This window comes from Rhynchophorus ferrugineus, unplaced genomic scaffold (assembly GCF_030347505.1).
Source record: "Rhynchophorus ferrugineus isolate W39M unplaced genomic scaffold, kcgeb_rfMv2 rfM11, whole genome shotgun sequence".
NCBI classification, from domain to species: Eukaryota; Metazoa; Arthropoda; class Insecta; order Coleoptera; family Curculionidae; genus Rhynchophorus; species Rhynchophorus ferrugineus.
The window spans coordinates 21,276,396-21,300,904 of record NW_027472590.1 but is presented as its reverse complement, the minus strand read 5'-3'; the positions used below and the strand labels follow the sequence as shown (position 1 = coordinate 21,300,904).

At 31.6% G+C, this 24,509-nt stretch overlaps 1 protein-coding gene and 1 non-coding gene across 2 annotated transcripts; one reads left to right on the top strand and one right to left on the bottom strand.

The window, feature by feature from the left end:
• Positions 1–1,293: 1,293 nt before the first annotated feature.
• Positions 1,294–1,404, bottom strand: LOC143205385 (U6 spliceosomal RNA). The gene has a single exon (XR_013007815.1). It is a non-coding gene; the product is annotated as a U6 spliceosomal RNA (small nuclear RNA).
• A 20,138-nt stretch (positions 1,405–21,542) lies between these two features.
• Positions 21,543–22,245, top strand: LOC143204481 (uncharacterized). The gene is made up of 2 exons (XM_076417028.1): positions 21,543–21,946; positions 22,194–22,245. Exons 1-2 carry the CDS (start codon positions 21,543–21,545, stop codon positions 22,243–22,245), a joined length of 456 nt encoding a protein of 151 aa, XP_076273143.1.
• Positions 22,246–24,509: the final 2,264 nt, after the last annotated feature.

Here is a 24,509-nt window from a genome sequence, read left to right as displayed (position 1 = left end):
GTATTCCTAGGAAGTATTTTAGTTTACAACGATAAACGTTAAAACGTTAATAGTTATAAACGTTTTTATCGTCTTGTATTATTTATTAATCTATCTCGTATATTCTCATAAACATTTTTCGGTTTAACTGATTATTATATCTTCTGTTTCTTTGGTTTCTTTAAATTTTAGTATATGTTATTTTACTTATTTATCTTTTTTTTTCGTCCCAGCAGTCTCTTGGACTATTTATACATTATTTTACACTAACAGCATAGAGTATATATAAAATTTTAATTAAATTAAAGACAACAAATTTAGAATAATAAATAAATGACATAATTAGAATAGTTAATTATTCAGTAGGTGTTATAACTGCTGAAGCCGGTCCGCGGCGTTCAAAAAGTTAATCAGCAGGTCTACTTGCTCGGGCAGGACCAATTGCTCCAATGACCTCGGCAACTTGAGCTGCTGCCTTAGAATTCCATGCTTCCGACTGTCTACAAGGATGTGCTTGACGCTCACCTGTGGGTCCCATCCTTTCAACAAGAGCTCGTGGGTAAGTCTGCAGTTCCTTATCCGCAGTCGAGCGAGGATACTCAATTTAAACCTACTAATATTATTAATATTGGAAAACTTGTAGAAGACCCTCTTGACCTCCCATAACTTATTGTTCTTCGTAAGGAGGATCTAGTTTAGACAAAAGAAAGAGATGAACTGGCTCAATTTTGGTTGAAATCTAAGGGAGCTTGCGTAATTAGTAAGTAGGAGTTCTAGCCGTGAGCCGAGTGATGGGATCTCTATTACATATTGTAGGCTTTCGACCTGGCTAGTGCGGAATGCTCCCAATATAACTCTCAAGGTGGTGTTTTGAACTGGGTCGAGTTTCTTCACATGGGAAAGGGCTACAATGATATAGCACTGGCTTCCATAATATAGCTTATTTCTTATCAGTGTTTTGTATACTAACATAGCGATGTTCGATGTGCTCCCCAGTAGAAATTGGAGAGAGTCTTCAATAAGCGTGACTTAAGTGTTAAGTTAAGACTTAGTAATATGTGAAGGCCAGTTTAGCCTATGGTCCAAGAAATTTATATTCCGGTTTATTTGTCAAGTTTTTACCATCCATCATTAAGACAGTCATCCGCGGGCAATTCCTCCGTCCGCAAAAGTGGACACTTAGAGACTTTTCGGCATAAATCAGCAGAGATAACCTCGTTAATTGAGTTAATAATAACGATGAACAATAGCTGACTGATACAGAAGCCCTGAGATATTCCATTCGTCTGGTGGTGAGATGATGAAATAACACCATAAAAAAGGGGAACGTTCACGATTTTGTATGTCATCTTTGCGCAGGGGCCATGCTAATCTTTGAGATTGTTATAGCAATTCTATGAGATTTTTATAATTCATTTGTCAAAAATCAATTGACTTTGTTCAAAATTAAGAAAAATGTATGTGTCAACATATCTTTGTATAGTCTATCCCAAGCAGCAGTGAACTTACGTCATCAGGATGTATAATGTATTGCTTATTGCAGTTACTAAATTCTTTTCAATGCCAGACAATATTTTCCTTCTTCTTTTATTCCAGTTAAAAAGAGATACAATGTTATCTGATTAGTTCGAAGATGTAATCGAATTAGCCCGCAAAAATCGTTCGGTTATCAAATGTCTGCAAAAATCTTAGGGACAGTTCACGACGAGAAAAACATTAGTGATCAGTGGTTATAAATGTTGTTTCGCCGCTTTGCTTGTTTTTATAAATTTCAAATCGCTGCTTAATATTTTCGTTACTCAGGTTGAAAATTCCGATGCCAAATAAATGGTAAGCTAGAAACAGAAACGAGGTAATGCTGTTAGTATATATAGTGATATTGTTAAATATTAGGCTGTTGTTTTTATTGAATTAACAGGAATTATTACTATGGTCACTGTAACTAAAATCTCTCAAATTAACGAAAAAAAATATGTATGGTGTTTCTCTTTAACCATTGTATTGTGTAGATGTCTGAATTTTATTGTGGATAAATATACGGTACAAGAACAATATTTTATGAGAATAATCGTTATTGCCACATAATACATTATTATTATATTATATATAAGCGGAAATTGCGTCAGTGGTAGCGGGCTTTAGCCCCTCGTTGTATAATTTTGGATTTACCTAAAAAACTATCTACCTTGTTGTTAGCTCTATTCAAGATTGAAGTTATGAAATATATAAAAACGATGAGTAGTTTTTTTAATACAAAATTAATTCAATAGAATTATTTCAGAGATATTTGTTAGTATAGAAAATACCCATAGAAAACTCAGGGATATGCAGCTCTTTGAGGGATATAAATCATTACAAAGGTACAGACAAAAGTATTTCAAAATAGAACATTAGGCCATCCTTAAAAAAGAGCTAATAAAAAGAATATAAAGAAGACAAAGGTTCATCGAAAAAGGTTTTGTAAATCATAATATGTCTTATAATTTTAAGCATTGAATATATATTTGTTTTTCATTCTAGTAAGAAAAATATCCCAACAAGTGGTCGGCAAATTATGTAACTAAAGAGTGGCTCGCAAAATATAAATTATGGTTTGAATTTACCAATTAATTGTTAAAATAATTAAAAAATAAAATATCAATAAAAGTATTTCAAATTGTCATTTATATAAATATAAATGAAATACTTATATGTGTTTTATGTAATTTATTTTTCTCCGAAATAGGCCTGACAAAAGATAAATAGTAAATTAGATGGTTGAGTGATATGGGCACAGAATTTAACGTTTTCCCCCTTATCACAGCATATTCAATCAAATCGAATCGTTATGGGATGTGGTAAATACTTACTACAGTAGATATGCATACCGAGAAAGATATACAGGAAAGAACTATTTGGGTATGTGGAAACTAATGCACTCTCTACATAATACCCTTGGGCTTAGATGAACTCCATCAGACACACAGAAGAATAAATTAACAAATGGTGGAAATGTGAACTAGTGTTAGATTGGAAATTAACGGCTTATTTATTGACTTGAATAGTGGCTTAGAATGTGATAATGAGTGAATGAAACCCTGTGGAGTTGTCATAATGATCCAATGGCGACAATACCAAGACAGAGGATATCTTAACAAATATGATTTATTTTTCTTTAACCCATTACTATAATTTTAAATAAGAATACACTGAAATATTTGTTCTTTAATATACTAATATAAATATAATGTACCTTCCAGGTGTCTCCTTCATTCGACGTTGATGGAAATAATATTATTAGAATTAATATTAATAGAATATGTATCTAAATTAAAATTATATTAGCTTTTTCGTTCACCAAAACAAACAATAATATGCTTCAAGATGTCCCACATAATAAATTATACTTAAAAATACTGACATTTGCTGATATGGAGTATGAGAATTTTAGTTAAATTAATGTGTGTAATTTTAGTATTAGTATAGTTTTAGCTAGAAGCTGAACAAATACTCATGCCGATGTAAAACTTGTAGCCATATTTTTTTTCACTAGGTTTAAGTAAAGGATATATCTATATACACATAACAAGATGTTATATGTATTTCAATTCAATTATCTATGTAGGGTTCCATGAAAGCTTCGCAATATAAACTAATATTAGGAATTGCATCTCGGTTAAGCAATTCTCTTACACATTAGGGTCCATAATAATCTGGTTTTAAATGTAACAAACACACCTCCTTGCCTGGAAGCTTTTTGCAGGAACTCCAAGCAAATTGCCTAAAGTTCATCATTGTTAAACTTCGAAAACTGTTTGAATTAATTATTTGAACCAAACAAAAATTTAAATAAGGCTTCACGTCGGGAAAACCACACTTTTTTGCATTTAAACAAAATATTATCAACTTTATTGCTATAAAATATTGTCATAACAACAAATTTCCTCAATATTATATACATAACCTAAGGTTTTATAAGACCCCACATAAAAATAAAAGAAATCTGTCAGTTGTCCACGCTTTGATAGCCGGCGCTCTAGTAACTCGCATAGTGAGAACAAAGAGCTCCTGTTTAATTTTCTATTCTGATATAATATTGTTTCAGGAATAGATGGCAAAACAAAAAAGATGCCGACTTGGTAGCGCAGTGGTAAAGGCGACAGGACGGTCCATCTACTGCTGCGATTCTCGCGGCATCGAATCGTTCTAGGGCATATTTATACAGTTTTGTGTGTGACTGTTTAATATTTGTTATTTTCCTAGGCTGGAAAATGATCCTAGTCACGCCAGTAACTAGGCTGGGTAAGACCGGATGTTTTCGGGGATGATCACTAGATCATAGTTGGTCACTCGCCAGTCGGTATTCTTAATACCGAGGACCGTGGTTTGGGGTCTACGTTAAACTGTGGATCCAGTCCAGATAAACCCCTAGTTGGTAAAAAGAGACTTTAAAACATATAAAAAGAAACAGAAAGACAATATAATGTTTTTGATATGTTAATTTACTAATCAAAATGTTTGTGATGTACTGCAATGTTTCGACCAAATGTACTGGTATTTTTGGTGTGTGATATGTGTTTAACTAATTTATAAGAAAAATAATGTATAATAAAAAATAAACTTTATTTTGTTTCGTAACAAATCAACATTTTCCATCTGAACCTTGAAAAACACAATTTTATTTATTATTTTATTTAGCATGCGGTATATTTTCCTATATTTTTACCTATACTACCATTGAAAAAAGTCCCAAATAACCACTACACTACAGTTCGGAAATTGTGTTTTGTATTCGACCTGTGATACTAATATCAAATATACTAACTGGAGCTATAAAATAAAGGTACAGCTCATGCTAAAGACAAGTCTGACGCTGCTATAGTCCATAAATTATTATTTCTTTTACTACTGTTTATAAGGGCCGACAAGATTTCTAAACAATCAAATTAATTTGTACGTAGCAAAATCTCCATTCATTTTTAAATTTTAGTGAGAGTGGTACATGTACAAGTACAAGTACACAAAGTACTTCTCTTATATCCAAATGACAATTTCCTTGATGATTAAACATTTTAAAACATTTATTTTAAAATCAATTTACTTAAATTTGAGTTCAGTTTCTTCACTTGACTTTATAATATAGTAATAATGTTGTTAAAATTGAAAAGTCATATTTTTCATGCAAATTACTACTGTAGGTAACAAGTATTTATTGTGGTAACTACACGATATGTAAAAGTTTACTTCATTAAGTTATTTCTTATGTAAACATCTTATTCTATATATTACTCAATAGTCTATATATGTCTATTAATCGGATCCGAAGGCATTAAACCTGTTCGTCTACGCGCTTTACTATCAGGTCACTCATTTAGCTGATTAGTAACCACATTGGATGCTTTCGAAGTATTGCATGACACACGCAGTTTCATTTACGCGCAGAGTACCAATGTATTGTAGTAGGATATCGTGCTATGTCACTTCGTTGGAGGCATAATTCCAAGCACCAACAATGACAAACAATGCTTAATTTTGTTTTCATTAAGGTTAAGTTTTAAGCTGTTATTGGATCTTCGAGAGAATCTGAGACTGCTGTGTCATCTGCATATGTTGCTGCAGCGGTTGTTTTTGTGATCGGTATATAGTACATGCAATGTTACACACAATGCAATTCCTTGTGGAACTCATGAACATATTGGATGTAATTCAATGTGTTCCTTATCTTGTTCTTTGATAAAATGTTTATCTGCGAGATATGATTTAAATAACTGAGAGTGAGTATAAGGGAGTAGAGTTTCTCAAAATTATTTGAGAAACTGTTACTAAAACGTATTAAACCAATTATAGAAATTAACAGTGGTTGTTGAGCAGGCATTTGAAGAAAAGAATTACATGCTATTGACCGGGTATGCCATTGAAGACTAATCTACAAGATGAACAAATAATTATTGTAACTGCTGTAGTCTTGAAGGGGCATTCTCAACACTTAAACCAATTTGGGCTGGAGTACACCAGGTTATTTTCTTGGGACCACCCCTGTATCTCCTCTACGCTGTAAATATCCCAACAACAAAAGAAACAGTACAGTGACGATTTGACGACAAACAGACGATTTCATGGCAAATATGCCTAAGTCTGTAAAAAAAGTACGATTGGCAGTCAAAAAGATCTATAAATGGACTAGAAACTGGAAAATACAGCATAATAGCTCCAAATCTATCAATATTAATTTTGGATGGCGGTAAAATGCCAAAACCTAATTATATCACTTTACCAATTTAGACCTATGGGGTGAAAATATGGGATTGTACCATAATCTCAAACCAACTAGTCACTCAACGCTCCCAAAATAAAGTTTGGTGATTAATTACTATTGCGTGTTGCTACGTAACCAACGAAGAGCTGCACGATGACCTCAAAATTAAATAGACTTAAATAGAAGTGATCCAACATATTGCTTTAAAATATAAAATAAATTTACTAAATCACAGCAACGTGGAAGCACAGTTGCTACAAAATGAAGCGTATTAAACCAAACGAAATTGTATAGTGTATAAGTGTTACCTTTAACTGCGGCTTAAGTATTTTAACATTATTTTAATTTAGGAAATGCATACTGATATATTAATCCCGTTCTAGCATTGGTTGAGAATTAATGCTAGTATAATAGAACAGTAGTAATACATTTTGATCGTACCAAACATATCTAATGTAAGATGTAATTAATTAAAATAATGAATCTTTGTTTGAATATGGTTTGTAAATAAAATAATATTATTCAATTTCTATATTATTATTAGTGTATTTTATTTTAATGTAGTTTACTCCTTTAACAGATTTAGACAAAATATCGCCATATTATGAAAATAAGTCATTTTCGGATTCAGTACACTCAAGAGTATAAATATCGGTGAAAATAGCTACTGAAAACAGTCGAATGAAACAGTCATTAGTAAAAAGTAGAAAAGTAAGTCGAACCAAAAATAGCGACTGAAACAAGCGATAGAAAAAAGTTGTCAATTACTAAACAGTCGATAGTCAATTTCAGTCGAAAATTCCCAACGCTGATATTATTACTCTAATAAGTAATATTATATCAACACGCGAAATTCCATTGTATAAATTTTTGTCACAATAACAAAAGTTGCTTCACTCTAAATGCTATAATTCACAAACTAATATATATATATATATATACATATATGTATATATATATATATATATATATATATATATATATATCACTACATAGTATAAAACAAAGTCGCCTTTTCTTTAAAACTATGCAACGGATTTTGATGCGGTTTTTTTCAATAGATAGAGTGATTCAAGAGGAAGGTTTATATGTATAATACATGCATAATATACTAAGGCATTGCTAATTTTAGAGGTTTCTAACGTGATGTCGTAAATTAACCTATTTTTTAGGCTTATTTAGCAATTAGCAAAAACGCTGCCTAACCCTACGAGTTAGATCAAATTAATGTACTACAGTATTGTACACCATAAAAAGGTCTACAAAAAAGTCCGCGATGGTATATGTTTATCTTTTAGGGATAACCCACATTAACCATTTTTATTGTTTACTTTTTACGTGAGAAAATGGCTTATTTACGAAGCTATTTTAAGCAATACGGCATGAATTTAGATATTCCAAAGAGCAGGAAATCTTCATAGTAAGTATAGGGGAAGAGGAATTGTTTTACTCCAAATTTAATGCGTGCAGGCCAAGGGCAGTAATGAATGAACCAAAAATACTGGATCGATTTTAATCATGTTTTCATTGAGTGACATAGGCATATTTTATGCCCGTGCAAAGTCGGAGCGGGCCGCTATGTTTTTATATACAACGTTCATATTTTTTCTGTAGTGTATTTAATTTAGTATCAGCATTGCACCCGTGCGAAGCCGGGGCGGGTCGCTAGTATATAATATAGCTGCGCGATGCGCGTATAAATTTATATATTTTACATATAAATCATATAATATATATTTTATTATTACATGTCATGTTTGAGGTTATAAATAACCAAGTATGTTAATATACAAGCATTTTGGAACCATATTTTTTCAAGATTGTTAATATAATGAAGAAGATTAAAATTGTGAATGATATAGTCAAATACTTTTGACAGTTCTGGCAATCATAGGTAATTTTTTTATTGACATTTTTGGTTTCGGTTTAACTCTCGATTTTTCTTCAAGTCCTTTGATTGTCAAAACCTCCTTCCCAAAATCTTAAAGACAAATTTAGATTCAAAACGTTCTATAAATTGAATCGATTCGAAAAGATTTGAAGAAATATTTACAGTAGCAGTTAAATTTCGTAAAGAATATAGGGCCAAATTATTAACAATCGACGAAATGTCACCACGCAAGAAAAGCTGACCATGTATATTGTATTTTTGAATAGTGATTAAAAAATAATTCCCATCAATAATAAATAAAGCATTTATTTTATATAAAAAAGCTCTCGTAGTTATTGTGCGATAATTTTTAATTATGTTATGGATTAGTTTTTTTATGATTAGATATATGTTTAATTTTTATTTAGTATTTATGGTTATTGTACATCTTTAGCTTTTATGTTTTGTTTATTTGTATGATTTGTTCTATTGTGCGATCTGTTTTTATTGTAGTATGTTATTTGAAAATGGCATTTGTGGGTTTATTATTCCATTCCTTTTTACAGATGCACAGAATATTCAAATATTGTGTATATTCAAAAAGTGAGTCTACTTCATTTAAAATGAAATTATTCATTTCATATTAATATTAATTTAGTAATTATTTTTTCCTTTTTTAAAGTTAGTACTTATAGGAATACATCTCCGTTTCGCTTATACTACCGTTGGAAAATATAAACACATTTAAAATTAACTGCTTCAAGTAATTATCTCCGTCCTTTCCTCTCTCACATTTTATCCAAGACCAGATTCGTACATCTTCGTCTGACATCTTGAATAAAAAAATAGTGGAACAGTGCCTTTGACTGGAAATAGTAATAACAATTTTCAGTCGCTAGTTTTTTGACTATCGACTCTTTCAACTGTTTTGCGACTATTGGTTATTTCGACTGTTTTCAATCAATAGTTTCCAATGATAATACAATTAACGACATAAAATCTAGCAGCTCTTAGAATTCTTATTTACAGATCTGTGGCTCTTTTAAATTTATGTAAATGTTTAAGTTACAGTTAGTAAAGATATTTATTAATTAGTTGAATAATTTTATTTCTTGTTATTTTAAAAGGTATAAAAGGTAATGTATAAAGGTAATATTTCTTGCACTATTCATTGGTGTTGTACTTTTAACTAATACTAATGATGTTTTCATGATTTTCAGTATGTGGTACAAAGTTTCAGTTTTGAGTCATAAATAGATTTTTTTGTTCAATAATAATTGGCAAACATCCTAATGTCATAAAAAAACGTTAATAAATGTCTGTGTACGGTTGTAATACTTTCGAATTACTGTAACCAATTGTTCGTGTTTCGCTATGTTGTACTTAGTTAGGTTAAGGAAAAAAACATTTGTCAAATCCACTTGTCGTGTGTTCAAAAGCTGATTTGTCTGATGCTTTATCTCGCCGAAGCTTGCTGCTCGATTGTTGTCGTTCTCCCTCACCCACTAAATTTACACAAAACTTAATTTGAGCTTACAATGGTCGCATCTGGTTTCGATATATCGAATAATACCCACCGCAGACGTCCCAACATTACGGTCCATATAAGGAGACGATATTTATGTGCTTTCATTTTATCGGGGAGATTCCCCAACTCTGTCTGGATTCCCCGAAGTGTTTTAATGACATTTCTCAGGGTTGAAACTAAGATCGCAAAACTCGATATTCGCTTCGTTCTAGGCGTTATTGTTTCTCGTAATTTCTTCATCAGTTCTCCATTAATTTTTGGTATGAATAATTAAACATTCATTCATTCAGTCGTATGTTTCTTATTTGAAAATATCTTATACGGAGTCATCCACAAACCATAGTCAAAATGAAATAAGGCATTTGTTAAAGTGACGGTGATTCCCATGGTGACTTGCAGACGTGTTTTCGAAAATTTACAACATTGTTTAGATTAGTGTTATTGGAATTATAGCGGATATCTTGCCACTGTTATAACGAAACCTGTTTTAGAGTAAAGAGTGAGGATTAGATAAGCATATTCAACGTCATTGGGAATGTTTTGATACAAGAATTGGAATCATTGGAAACCAATCAACCCTGAAATATTGCAGCTATTTTAAAACCAAATGGTGGCTCAACACTTTATTAAAGAACTAGCGACCCGCCCCGGCTTCGCACGGGTGCAATGCTGATACTAAATTAAATACACTACAGAAAAAATATGAACGTTGTATATAAAAACATAGCGGCCCGCTCCAACTTTGCACGGGCATAAAATATATATGCCTATGTCACTCAATGAAAACATGATTAAAATCGATCCAGTATTTTTGGTTCATTCATTACTGCCCTTGGCCTGCACGCATTAAATTTGGAGTAAAACAATTCCTCTTCCCCTATACTTACTATGAAGATTTCCTGCTATCTTTGGAATATCTAAATTCATACAATTTTTATTACATTACACATTTTTAAACGCAAATTTTAAATTTGTAATATCTCCGAAAATATTTGTTTAATTTACATGCTGTAAGGAACCATATTGATCTATATTAATTGCACACTGTGTTTAAGGTACTTAATTCGATAAGGATTAATGCCGTATTGCTTAAAATAGCTTCGCAAATAAGCCATTTTCTCACGTAAAAAGTAAACAATAAAAATGGTTAATGTGGGTTATCCCTAAAAGATAAACATATACCATCGTGGACTTTTTTGTAGACCTTTTTATGGTGTACAATACTGTAGTACATTAATTTGATCTAACTCGTAGGGTTAGGCAGCGTTTTTGCTAATTGCTAAATAAGCCTAAAAAAATAGGTTAATTTACGACATCACGTTAGAAACCTCTAAAATTAGCAATGTTGCCTTAGTATATTATGCATGTATTATACAAACCTTCCTCTTGTATCACTCTATCTATTGAAAAAAACCGCATCAAAATCCGTTGCGTAGTTTTAAAGATTTAAGGGCATATAGGGATATAGGGACAGAAAAGGCGACTTTGTTTTATACTATGTAGTGATAAATATTGTGTATATATCAGGTTTTCTATTATTTTGCCCATTCCCATTTTGCCCATTTGTTCTATATAGAAATTATATGAGTTTATCGCCAGACTGCGGTTTAGTGAGAAGTGTCTTATTATTGAACATTTTAACCATTTTAAAAAATTAGATATTTCAAAAAACATACGTCATAATCATAATAATATTATTGTAGTGTTTATAATTTTATAAATTTTCTTTAATTTTGTTTGAAAATAAATACAAGTTGAACATAATTTCATTGGCAAAACAAATCGTCAAAATTAAATAAAACCTATTTAATTTGTCTAGGCTGTATAAATTGTAACGTCTGGAAATTGGGTATTTGTGACCGATATTACTTGATATATCGAGACCAGATGTGCCTATTGAAAGACCAAATTAAGTTATAAGCGAAAGAAAACCAAACTATCATGTAGTGGAATAAATTATCGTAAATAAATAACAAAAAGCTACATCGTAGATATTTAAATATAATTTTTATCAAATTAGATTAAAATATTTGATTGCTTCATTTATTACTTTGATCGTTTTTTTTCGTAGTTACGCCAATATAACACATGTTTTTTTCTTATTCCATTTAGAGCTTGAAAGGATGCAAAAGCTACTAATATTAATGATGATTATGTTATTATTTGAAACTTGTTTTACTCAATATGATATAATCGGAGCTGATTGGAACCTCTATCTCTCTCACATGTTCTAGTCATGTCCTCCAATACACAAATCTGGATAGCCTCACTCTAACCTTTTTCCCCACTCCTCAGAAACCAACCCATAACGTCCATATCCCCATCCATTGGTAGAAAAAGCAACTACTCCTAGGCAATTAAAGGTAGCAAACGGAAGCTTTCACAATTTTGTTCCAACCCGGCTCATCATCGAACAGGAAGACATCTTCCTGGTGAAAAATCATAGAAAGCCCGAAATACCCTTCGCCTTGCATTGAACTCATTATTAGTATTAAATTATGATTAACTTATATATATATATATATATATATATCCACATATCCACCATCAGTCAAGATGTCAGGAAGAATCTTATAAAAGAAAACGAAAAATTAATAAGATAATAATAATAATCATATAATTCATTCCAGTTCTATAAAATCAAATATACATCAAACATATATATGGGTAACCCTTCTTCTGCCTATATGACCATCTGACCTTATACTGGAACGACTTATTCGTAATCGTCTCTCTTGAGTCCACATTGAATCATCTTGTGGTATTTAAAGAACACGTCAGGAACGCCTTTCGCCATTAGCCAGACCTCAGGCAACATCCTAATCTTTAATCGAAACTTCCTTACGAATATATTCTGCATAGTCGACTTGGAAGGTTATCTCGAATCCACCTACCACCTCCATAACAGAATCCCCCTGACGAGCTCGATCATCAGTCCAACGCTGTTCATTATCGCCCCGACGCCGATGACATTCTGGTATAGTATGAAATTAAATTTACCTACTTTGGTGAAAAGCTCTTATAGGATTCACAGGAGACTGTATATCCCCTTCTAAAATTTCTATTACTTATTTATACTATATATATATATATATATATATATATATATATATATATATATATATCCACCTATCCACCTATTCACCATCAGAGAGTCAGGAAGAATCTTATAAAGGAAAATGAAAAATTAATAAGAAAATAATAATAATCATATAATTCGTTCCAGTATATGGTAAGATGGTTATAGAGGCAGAAGAAGGGATACCCATTCTATGAAATCAAATATATATCAAACATATCAACAAATCGCCTCTTCTTTCTACAAAATAAAATAGTAATTTAAAGTAATCTAAACATAGTTGTGTTCCAGACCCTTTGATATTTTGTAACTGGGGCAGTCGGTAGTATTCTGGAAAGATCATAAATCTGTACTCTTTTGAATGCATTCAAATATAACCGAAATCACGTTAATTTTCAAAAAAAAATAAAACAGGTTGGAAAACTCTTGGTACCGCATCTACTCAATGCATTTTTGGATGTAGTTAACTGGAATTATGACAAAAGTATAATCAGAAACAGCTGAAGCCGTAATATGACAAGAGGTGGATTGAATGTTCTCAAAGATTCAAAGTTATGAAGTATTACAAGTAAGAAATATTCAAGTTTTTAAAAGCGCGCCTAGTCAGTTGATTACTGATACAAGTATTTGGAGTTACTGGGAACTAACATAACCTATGGGGACTTAGATAAAAGCTTGCAGTTCAGGGTGAACGGTTAATAGCCCCGTTTCCTTAGTCGTGGGATATAGGAATTTAGAGTAACTATATTAGGGAAATCATTCCATACAGGGGACATTGTCATTTAGAAAATCAACAAAGGAAAACTGACAAACGAACGGACAGTCAGTCTATAATCAAAAATAATTAAAATAATTTTAAAAAATACGGGGCAACGTCCAGGTCCATCCAGGTTATATTACGTGACTGTTAAAGAGCCTACAAAAATTCTGTATTCCAAAAACGGATGCTAGATATTTGTTATGACTGATTAGTCACCATTCAGAAAGTCGTTCATTATTTCCTTAAATAAGATATATATATATATATATATATATATATATATATATATATATATATATATATATATATATATATATACATATATATATATATATATATATATATATATATATATATATATATATATATATATATATATAAAACAAAACCTTCCCACATATTTTAAATTACTTACTCGCCTAGTAAATGTCTTGTGTACATACATTAAAAAATAATTAAAAAATATATACAGTGGGTTAATAATTCCTTTATAATGTTTCACTCAAAAAATTCGTATTAGCTTCTATTTATCAATTATTTGTTGTAAAAACAGGAAAGTATCATTGATTAAATACCACCGAATTAAAATATTTAAACACAAAATAGCTGTATTGTTTTCGCTCGTTAATTGTACTGCATTTGTGACGCGCGAAATATTTTAATTAAATGTTTAGATATTATTTTGCGCCGATGTGTCTATAATAACTGTTTAACAATATAAAATTCAGTAGTATACTCGTATAATCATTATCGTTAAATTATGCTTTTTGTTATATTTCATTGTATTGTGTATTTTTATTATATAAAACACAGGTTATTTATTTATTTTATTTATTATATTTTTAGAATTTCAGTTTTAACAAGTATATTTATAAGTATGTTTTCTTTACCGGAGTTCATAATGGAAGACCCTAACCTGAACTTAGAGGAACCTACAGTATTTAAAGAACCATCTATTAAACCATTGTTAAATTTTTAACTGATGGTGCTTTTGTTGACATACAAGCGTTTTTAGTTGGGTAATAAAATTGTGCACCATTTAAGTTCTAAATCCGTTAGCATCAAAATTTCTCGCCTATTGAACTTAGGGTTAATCCTATTTAAAAGGGTCTCCACTCAGGAGATATTCTTTTAGAGGAGTTGCAACTATCAAATAGTTGATCCAATATTATTAAAATATCTCCTATTTGTATAGCTTTTTTCTGAAAGGGATTAATTTAAGAAATTAAAAGGTAAATATTTGAAAGAATATAAATATTAATAAACTTATCTTACCCTGCTAAATCATAAACTTATCATATTATCGACTAATATTGTGCTAAATAATTAGTGACTAATAATTTAACAACGAAATTGCATAGAAAGCTAACACACTCTTCTAGACCACAAAACAAATATACAACAAGCGCACCATAGACACAAAATGAACCAACTAAATGCCTTCGCGGCTATTAGTATAGCCATTAAAACGAAAAAGAATAAAAGTAATAAGTTCGAAGTGGTGATAACTAGATATTGGATGAGGCCAAACATTTCTCCAAAATTGTTTATAAAATTAAATCTCTATTTCCTCGGTGAATAGAATCAAAATACTACTTGAAGTTGGTTGTAAAAGTCATCTTTAACTATATCTGACCTTATCACTGGGTGAGTGCATATTTAGTGTATAGTGTGCCGTGCATTCTCAGTACAGATAGGTGATCCGATTTAAAGTGATCGTATACCCTGAATTGCAAACTTCTTCTCAAATTCTAAAAGCCTTGGTGAGCTCACGACAGTTTCACCCCGCCTACAATGACTGTATACTCTAGACTACGGAGCTCTTATCATTAACACAAGCACAAAGCATGTTTACTTCCTAATTTCAACAGTTCACTCCTAGAGTATTTCAAGTATCTTCAATCCATCTTTTTTGGCTTTACAGCCTGAACTGGTGATAATTTTGCCTGAAATCCACTAAACTTTGTCAAAAAATAAATTCGATTTGTAGTGGAACCAATGACATTCAAACATCAACCTTCTTGTATTAGTGAATTATGGTTTATTGAATAAAATAAAAAGCAGTTCTCCAAAAAGATTTCACTGAATTTTCACAGACTAAATTATATTTCATATTTAAATATAAACAATTTATTGTTTTTCTACTAATTATTTATTACATTAGTACTTTTCGATGCCGACTAATCTACAACTTGTCTTTACAATAACTTAAATAATAAATATACCTCGGAGGACCCATCGGCCCTATCTTAGTCTCTGGTCTTAATGCCTTAGTATCTGGTGTTAATGCCTTAGTCTCTGGTTAACACTGATGTTTTTCTATTAGCTGCAGTACACTATACTACATAATATCAAATGATTTTAAACCTTTTCTGTTCCTTTCTGGTTAATCCAAGAGTTACAATATTGACATGATAATGGAGTCTCTCCTCATATCTCTTCGCGCTCCTTCTGAGTGATAGTTAATGTCTGGAAGTCCCGCTGTAAGTGCTGTACCAGTGCTGTAGTACCTAAATGCACCTACAATACTTCGCAGGACTTTGTTTTGAAAAACTTGTATTATATTTTTATTATTTCTCCAGGCATATCACGATAATTGAATTCGGTATTTCAATATAGCTTTTAATACTTGCTTGATTAATATTAAGTAATTAATTATGTACTGATAATTATGATTTTTTTTCCAAATAACTAATTCAGTTTCTTATAATTTAACTCCAATTATTTCCTTTTCCTTTTTCTTTTTATATATTCCTTCCAGCGTAGTTTTGCATCAAGATGCATTCCGATATATTTAGCGTTAGTGATATATAGAATGATTGTATTATTTATTCATTATAATTTTCCAGATTTTAGTCCAATTATTTATATATTCACTAGTCTTTTGTAATTTTAATGTGACTGTTTCTCTGTTATATCTCATGTGTAAAGTAGGTAATGAACTGGCCCCAAGACATTTCGTTGTGGTACACTTGATTTATCTTCTTTAATAGTACAGTATTCTTATGTTATATGTATGTATCCTTGTTTGACTCTAAACACTCTGGCTGTAACTTAATTGTTTCATTGTTTCAGTAACAGTTTCTGTTGCTTATGAACAAAGCCGTCATGTCATATCTTATCGGAGGCTTGTGATACAATATAGCTGAAGATACCTTCTTACCTTCATAGGCTTTATCAAAAATCATTAACTACAAAGAAATGCAGAGTGAATTAAAACTATTATCGTCCAAATGTAGACTTATTGAGTTCTCAGATAGATAACTTATTAAAACATCTCCATAAGCAAGTGAGAGGAGAATGTTTCAGTTTAAAATGAACAAATTTGCATTTTGTCATAGCAATTTATAACAGAACATTTGATTTTTAACTTAAGTCTGCTGTCTTAATTGGTTCCATTGCTTAAAAAGGAAAATGCATCAACCTTCACCTAGTTGTTATGATAGAGTATCTAGGAAACGAAGAGGTTTTAAAAAATAATTAATTGTTATAATATTTGGCATCTCCGTTGCCACAACATATTTCTTTTTGCACTGTCTTCGTATATACCTCGTAGGTACACATAACTTGCCCAAGTTTGATTATAATAACGTTCTAATTCATAATGCAGACAAATCCTACCAACAATTGTTCATGATAGCCAGCTTGAATACCTTTATTTTGAGCAGTCTAATTAGAATGCATTGTACTTCGAGGCACGCTATCTCATTTGTCCACCAGCTTCCTACATTTACGTAAGACTCGTTATGTAATGTTCAACTCTCGATCGTTTCTAGAAATCAAATTATCCAAAATTTAATTTAAAATAATAATAGACACATCTGGTTTAGATATATTTACTTTCCATTTAACATGTAATAGAACTAGAACTATATATATATATATATATATATATATATATATATATATATATATATATATATATATATATATATATATATATATATATATAATTGAATGTCTGTGTTTTATGTAAATTACTTATTTATTAGACACAAGTCTGAAAAAAGGTACAGAAGAGTTTGGGCGTGGCTAGGAATTGGAATATAATTACTGCTAGTCGGGAAGTATCTACAATGCAGCACAGTGCTAATGCTTTGTATTTGGATGAATTCCACTCGATACACAGAAGAAGAAATTGACAAATAGTAAACAAGAACTTGATATATTAGAAATTAACAACTTAGTAATTATATAGATAGGTATATCGGAAAATGTTCAGAATATAATTGGTCAATGAAAAGTCCCCAGCCTACCATAGTATAACAATTTATTTTGGCAAAATTAGTTTTCTTATTCAACATAATTCCCCTCAAGGATAATATATTAATTATAGCGACCCTCCAACTTTTCGATACTATTTTTGTATTACAATTTGTGCTTTGCTTCAAAATACGCCTCAGTTTCGGCGATCACCTCTTCATTCGACGAAAATATATTTCCAGCGAGCATTCTTTTGAGACCTGAGTACAGGAAAGGGTCACTGGGGACATATCTGGAGAATACGGTGGATCAAGAAGCAATTTGATGCCCAATTCATGGATTTTTGCCATCGTTTTCACTCACTTGTGACACTTTGCATTGTCTTGGTAAACCAGCACTTTCTTTTTCTTCAAATGCGGCGGTTTTTTTGGCGATTTCGTATTTGAATCCATCCAATAACGCTATGTAATAGTCGTTGTTCATGGTCTTCTCTTTTCCAAGGTAGTCGATCAAAATTATTCCATGCGCGTCCCAAAATACAGACGCCCTATGATTGTCGATTGGACTTCGGAGTGAAATGGTGCAGCCATGTTTTTATAAATGATATTAAAGGAATGTATTTACAATTATTAAATTAGCTATTGATTTTCCAAAGCTTAGGTCTATAAAGTAAATACTCAAAATAAATCATTAAAGGTTCAAAAATTTAAATTGCATATGTTATAGTCACAAATAAAACAATAAACACACAAATAAAAAATACATAATAAAAAAATGACTTTACAAGGAAACTAAGAAACAACATAGCGTAAAAGCTAAATATGCTCAAGAAAGATGTATTCAGGTAGCAACAGAACAATCTAAGGAGAAATATAGTAATATCAAAATGACTTTACAAGGAAACTAAAAAACAACTGAGCGTAAAAGCTAAATATGCTCAAGAAATATGTATTCAGGTAGTAACAGAACAATCTAAGGAGAAATACAGTAATATCAAAATGACTTTACAAGGAATCTAGAAAACAACTGAGCGTAAAAGTTAAATATACTCTCATGAAAGTAAAATACATTAGTCAGGTATACAATTGTTAATTAAGTGGATTAGGCCTTCGGGGAATACCACTATATAAAAAAATAGCGCCAAGAATTCTACCTATTCTAGTGCGGAAAAAAGTTCAATGCTTATCTAATAAAACAACTCTAGCCTAAAAATTGTTGTAGCTGTATAATTAATTATAGTTTTAAATTTTTCGATAATATATGCATTAGATGCACTATAATGTTAAAATAAATATAATATTTAACACCTTTGTTTGATTATCTTATTTAGGTTAGAATTTTGTTAGATGTCAAATTAAAAATGAACTAAAACTCAGAGATGCTGCGACAACATATATATATATATATATATATATATATATATATATATATATATGTATGCATAAAATTTGCATCATGTATTTTTTCAACAGTCATAGATCTGTCTTTGGGAAAATTTTGATTCAAAGAAGTTATAGTAACGATAAATATAATTATTATTTAGAGTTAAAATAGTATCGTATTCCCAAAATAATCCACCCTATCACGATTCACCCTATAAAATCGACAAAATTAAAACGACCAAATAAAGGATATAAGTACAAGGTAAAGAAACATGGGAAGTCAAGCCAGCCTTTTTTATATACAATATAATAGAATTCAAAAGCACCCGTCCCGAAACTAAAGCCCCCTCTTATTAATATCTCGGTTTTCTTCGGCGAAATGCGTCGCATTATATTTCAGTCACGATTTTCCGATTTTTCGCAGTGCCGCTTCCTCCCGGCGATGTTTGTTATCAATTAGACGAATAAAATCCTTTAAAAGGCTCTCTTAAATATATTCGGCGAGAATCTTTTCGGAATATTACAAGGCAATCAGCGGGAAAAGTTATGTTAATAGAGGAAGAAGGACGGGATATTTGCATTCGGTCACCGTAGTTCCGTTCGATTTAAGAGAATTATTTCTTGCGGCCTAAATAAAAATTTAAACCAATGAAACAGGGCTTGAAATGAATAGGGTGCGCAAATAAGTTTTAATGGTTTTTGTTGTTATTTTCCGTTATTATCTAACGTTTATTCACAACGTCGCAATACTGCCGTATCAACTTTGATTTTTAGCTTATTTTGATTCAAATAATAAAGCCAAAATAGCGATGTCAAATATAATCATAGAAAAATAGAGATTTAACTTTATAGGAAATTTTGGGCAAATATTTCTCGACGTCCAACATGTAGAAGTCGCCAGTTTTAACATATGTCGGTAGTTGAAATGCATCATCGTTTTCGGCTAAAAAGTACCCGGCGATCTTTAAGAAATGAGTAGATAACATTAAAAATCTTAAACTGGTTGGGTTAAATATGAAACATATTTATGATCGTTACCGTCTCACAGACATTTTTGTGAAACATTTAAGTACTTATGAACAATTTGGCGATGAGGAAAATAGTACCACGAGCCCAGAATATGTACAAATGGAAGTGAATCAAAATCAAAATGAGATAGAAGGTAAATTGAAGGAGTCAGTCACATTTCTGATCATAATTATTACCATTAATTTCTAAACACTCTTACCATATTTGTAGTACATAAATCCATCGTTCTAAACCCACCACCACGGTGTTCAAAGCAAGTATCATCGACATTTGAATAAACTCCAGAAGGTAATGGTAAATTTATATTAATTCAGTCAGTATACGAGCAAACAAAGTTTTACGGTGTATCCTAGTGTACACCTCAGGTTATTTAGTAAAACTTTTGAAAAAAGAAATTTAGTGTGATGCTTACATACAATTATGAATAAATCAGTAGACCCAGAAATTGAGACTGATTTTGTATAGGCAAGACATTATCTCGTGCCCCAGACTCCAACAAAATTGTTTTATTATGTAGTATTTATCAATAGATCTTTGAGCTGTTTCTTTTATTTAGTCAGAGATTTTTCCACGTCCAATATTCCATTCACAATTGAAGAGCTTAATAAGGTCATGAGTAAGGGCAGAAACACATCTTCCGGACTAGACAACGTTTGTTTCACATTAATCAAAAACCTAACCCAATCGCAACACTTCCATTTACTTAACATCTACAATGAAGTTTGGATGAGGGCGCATTTGCCTTTGTCGTGGAAGCAGTCGCTATTAGTCCCTATATATAAGCCAGGTAAACCACGGCATTCAGTATCCAGCTACAGGCCTATCGCGCTAACTAGTGACCTATGTAAAATACTTGAGCGGATGGTCTGTCATAGGTTGATATATGTGATTGAAAAGCGGAGAATACTAAATAATCGTCAGAAAGGTTTCATTAGAGGATACTCTACACTTGATCACTTGATCGGGATTCAGGAGGACCTTTCTGAGGCCTTTAATACGGGACAACATGTGACTGCAGTTTTTCTTGACTTAGAAAAGGCCTTTGATTCCATCAATATTGATAACATAATGAAACAACTATCTAACTAGTAAATAGGGGGCATAATGTATAAACTTCATTGCATGCTTCTTGACTGACAGAGGCTTTCGGGTCAGGGTTAATGGAGTAATAACAACAACATATCGTCAAACCAACGATGTACCTCAGGACTCATGTATTAGCCCATTACTGTTCATAATTGCCATGAACTCTATTAACGAAGTCATTCCCACTTATATCAACGCCCGAATCTATGCGGATGATGTGGTTATCTACCATAAATATACAAACCATAAGTATAGCCAATACCTATTACAGGATTGCCTCGATGAACTGCCTGCGTGGGCAGGACGGAATGGGTTGAAGTTCTCAGCAGAGAAGACCGTCAGTGTTCATTTTCGCAAACGGAGGAACTGCTAGCGTATAGCAACACTAATGATGGAGGGTAAGAACCTGATAAATGAACCAGAACACAAATTCCTTGGCTTGCTGTTTGATCACAGGCTCAACTGGCTCCCACACAAAAATTACATCAAGGATAAATGTTTGGTAGACATAGATCTAGTGAAGACCCTTTCCAACATTAATTGGGGAGCACATAGAATATCGTTGAGCAATATGTATCAGCCACTGATAAGAAGCAAGTTAGACTATGGAAGTCAGTGCTATATTACCGCACCCCCTTCATACGTGAAGAAACTGGATCCCATCCAAAACGCCGCTATGAGAATCACACTGGGAGCATTTCGCCCTGGTCCAGTTGAAATCTTACAGTGTGAAGCAGAGATTTTATCACTCGAGTCACGGCGAGAGCTCCTGCTACTAAATTATTGGAGTCAATAGTAAGTATCGTAATGTTATCAGTAAATATAGCAAATGTAGCCTAGTAATAGTAATTGGTATTTGTGGTATGTCACTTATGCAGAATATGTAAAGAAGATGACCCAAATCACTGCCTTGTGGTACACCTGCTTTTGTATATATGAATGTTGAGTCAGCTTCTACTTTTTTAACTTTAAATATTCTGGCTGAGATATCGGGGTTTAAAAATTCAACGTCTTGTTTCGCTAACATGTGAAAGTTATACAGCAGTCCCTTATGCCAGGTTTTATCGGAGGTTGGCCTACGTCCAACCATATAGCTGAGCAAATTTTTGTCTTCAATAATCATTGAATGTTTGCTCATAAATCAAATATGAAGTGCAGGTATTAAATGCATTCTATATATTATTCATAGTCTATAAAGCGTCTATATTTTATTTGTTTGGATAGGCGATGCTGTAACATAGCCATAAGTTATCTGGATAAACTTGGAGAGCAAACCATTGTACTACCAAAAATGAAAATTTGCATCAAATGAACATGAAATAATGGTTATTAAAAACTAAATTATAAATTGTAATTATGTTGTTATTATATCTGTCATGGTTTTTGCAATGAAAATTTCATTTAACATTATTAAAAGTTTAATTTTATAAGGTTGATTGTCGTTTTTTTAACAGACTGCTTAAAAAAGGACTTGTTGGTGGTAAAGATATTACGTTAAATTAACTTTTTACATTTTTTCTCGGCTACGTCCGATATTCTCGTAATTTTCAAGACGGCGGAGATGAAAACGAGAAATTGCTATTTCACATTAATAATATAAAGCCGTTTTAATTAGTTTTCCTTAAAGGTCTTTACTTAAAACGGGCAAAATAATATTAGGAGAAGAGTATTTATCTATAAATAAAAATTTCTTGCGAAAAGAATTTAAGAATTCTTAGAGTGAATAGACAAACATTATCTGCATTTCGCAAGAAATCATTTGAATTTGAACATACGACAAAGTATTTGAAAAAAAAAAGTATTTCAGATATTGTCGCAGTTTCGTTGAATAAATAAAACTTAGATGTCTCCCCACAGTTGTGTAGTGCTTGCAAATTAACAATGAACTCACGTTATCACGACGCCGAATATGTTGCTGATTCCAGTTTGAATTAGTTATAATTTATTTTAAAATTAGATGGTGTTTTCTATTATGATTTTGTTCTAGCTAAAAAACAGTAAAATGCTGTCTGGTGCGTTGGAATATGTCATCGAGGCAGACTATTTAACTAGCTGTCAAATGTCTATAAAAGTATTCAAAACATTACTATGATAATATTTAGAGGTTATAAACTGGCAAGAGTTATTTAGGTGCTACAGATTGTATCTCTAGCGAGTTACCTTGAAATAAAACGAGATAATAAAGCGAGTAAAATGGGTTAGAAATCTAAGTATTGATAATATTAAATGTTAGACTTCTGTCGTTTCAATGGACATGTTTTTAGCGTGATGCTGCACTGAATATTTGTATGGACACATATATTAGTATGACCACATGAATAGTTTAATAGATTCGCCCACATGCAAATCAAGATCAACTTGATGTTGGCTTTATTTGAGATCAAATATATGAATTGTATAAAAAAATGGAATAGTTATTTTTGATATTGTGTTCAAGATATAATCATAATTTAATCGAATAATCATTTTAGAGGAAGCTTCTATACATATCAAGTTTTAATCCTGTCGAATTTCCCGGAAGGGCGCAGGCTTAATAGAAGAGAGGTATTATTGTCAATAAGCTGGTCAAAAGGGATACGCAGAAGAAAGTAGCTAATGGTGGAATCGTCAAGAAATACTTGATACATTTGAACAATGATGCTTCGACTATAGTGAAAGTGACAGTTTTTGTAAGGTTTGTGTGTATAGATATGTGTAATTGTTTAGAAAATACATGGGAATTTGGTTTTAACTGACTCTTTAACTGTTTCACTGAAGTGTAGAAGTTGGATATATTAATGAAGGACTTAAACTACATTTAATTAAGCAGCCACAATAGTCTCTAGGTTAGCTTTTTATCTAGTGATAACCACTGAAAGCCTAATCCACCTAACAAACAATTCTGTATCAATGTAATGCATTTTACTTTCATTAGGGAGTATATTTACCTTTTTACGTCCACTTCTTATTTGCTTCATTCCTGTGTTCCATTGTCAAGTCATCTTGATATCATTGCATTTCTTCTTAGTTTCTTCTTTGATTGCCGGTATACATTTTCTTCATAACATTAAATTTAATAACTATAATCTCTCTAACGCATCTGCCATATTTGCACACATATCTTTCATATGCTACAATACGATTTTCTAAAATTATCCTATTTTATGTGTTGGTAATTGTCCGCAATGGTTCATCAGCCCACAACAAAAAAGCATCATTCAAGTTATTTTATTCAATCAGTCATTTATTTTCATTTCAAGTCACTGTTTCTATTGGAATCACTGTTCAAGGAAATTATCAAATTATTAATATCTAATTTATGGAGCCCTTGCTCATAATTCCACCATTTGTCATATTCTTCTTCTGTTTATCTGATTAC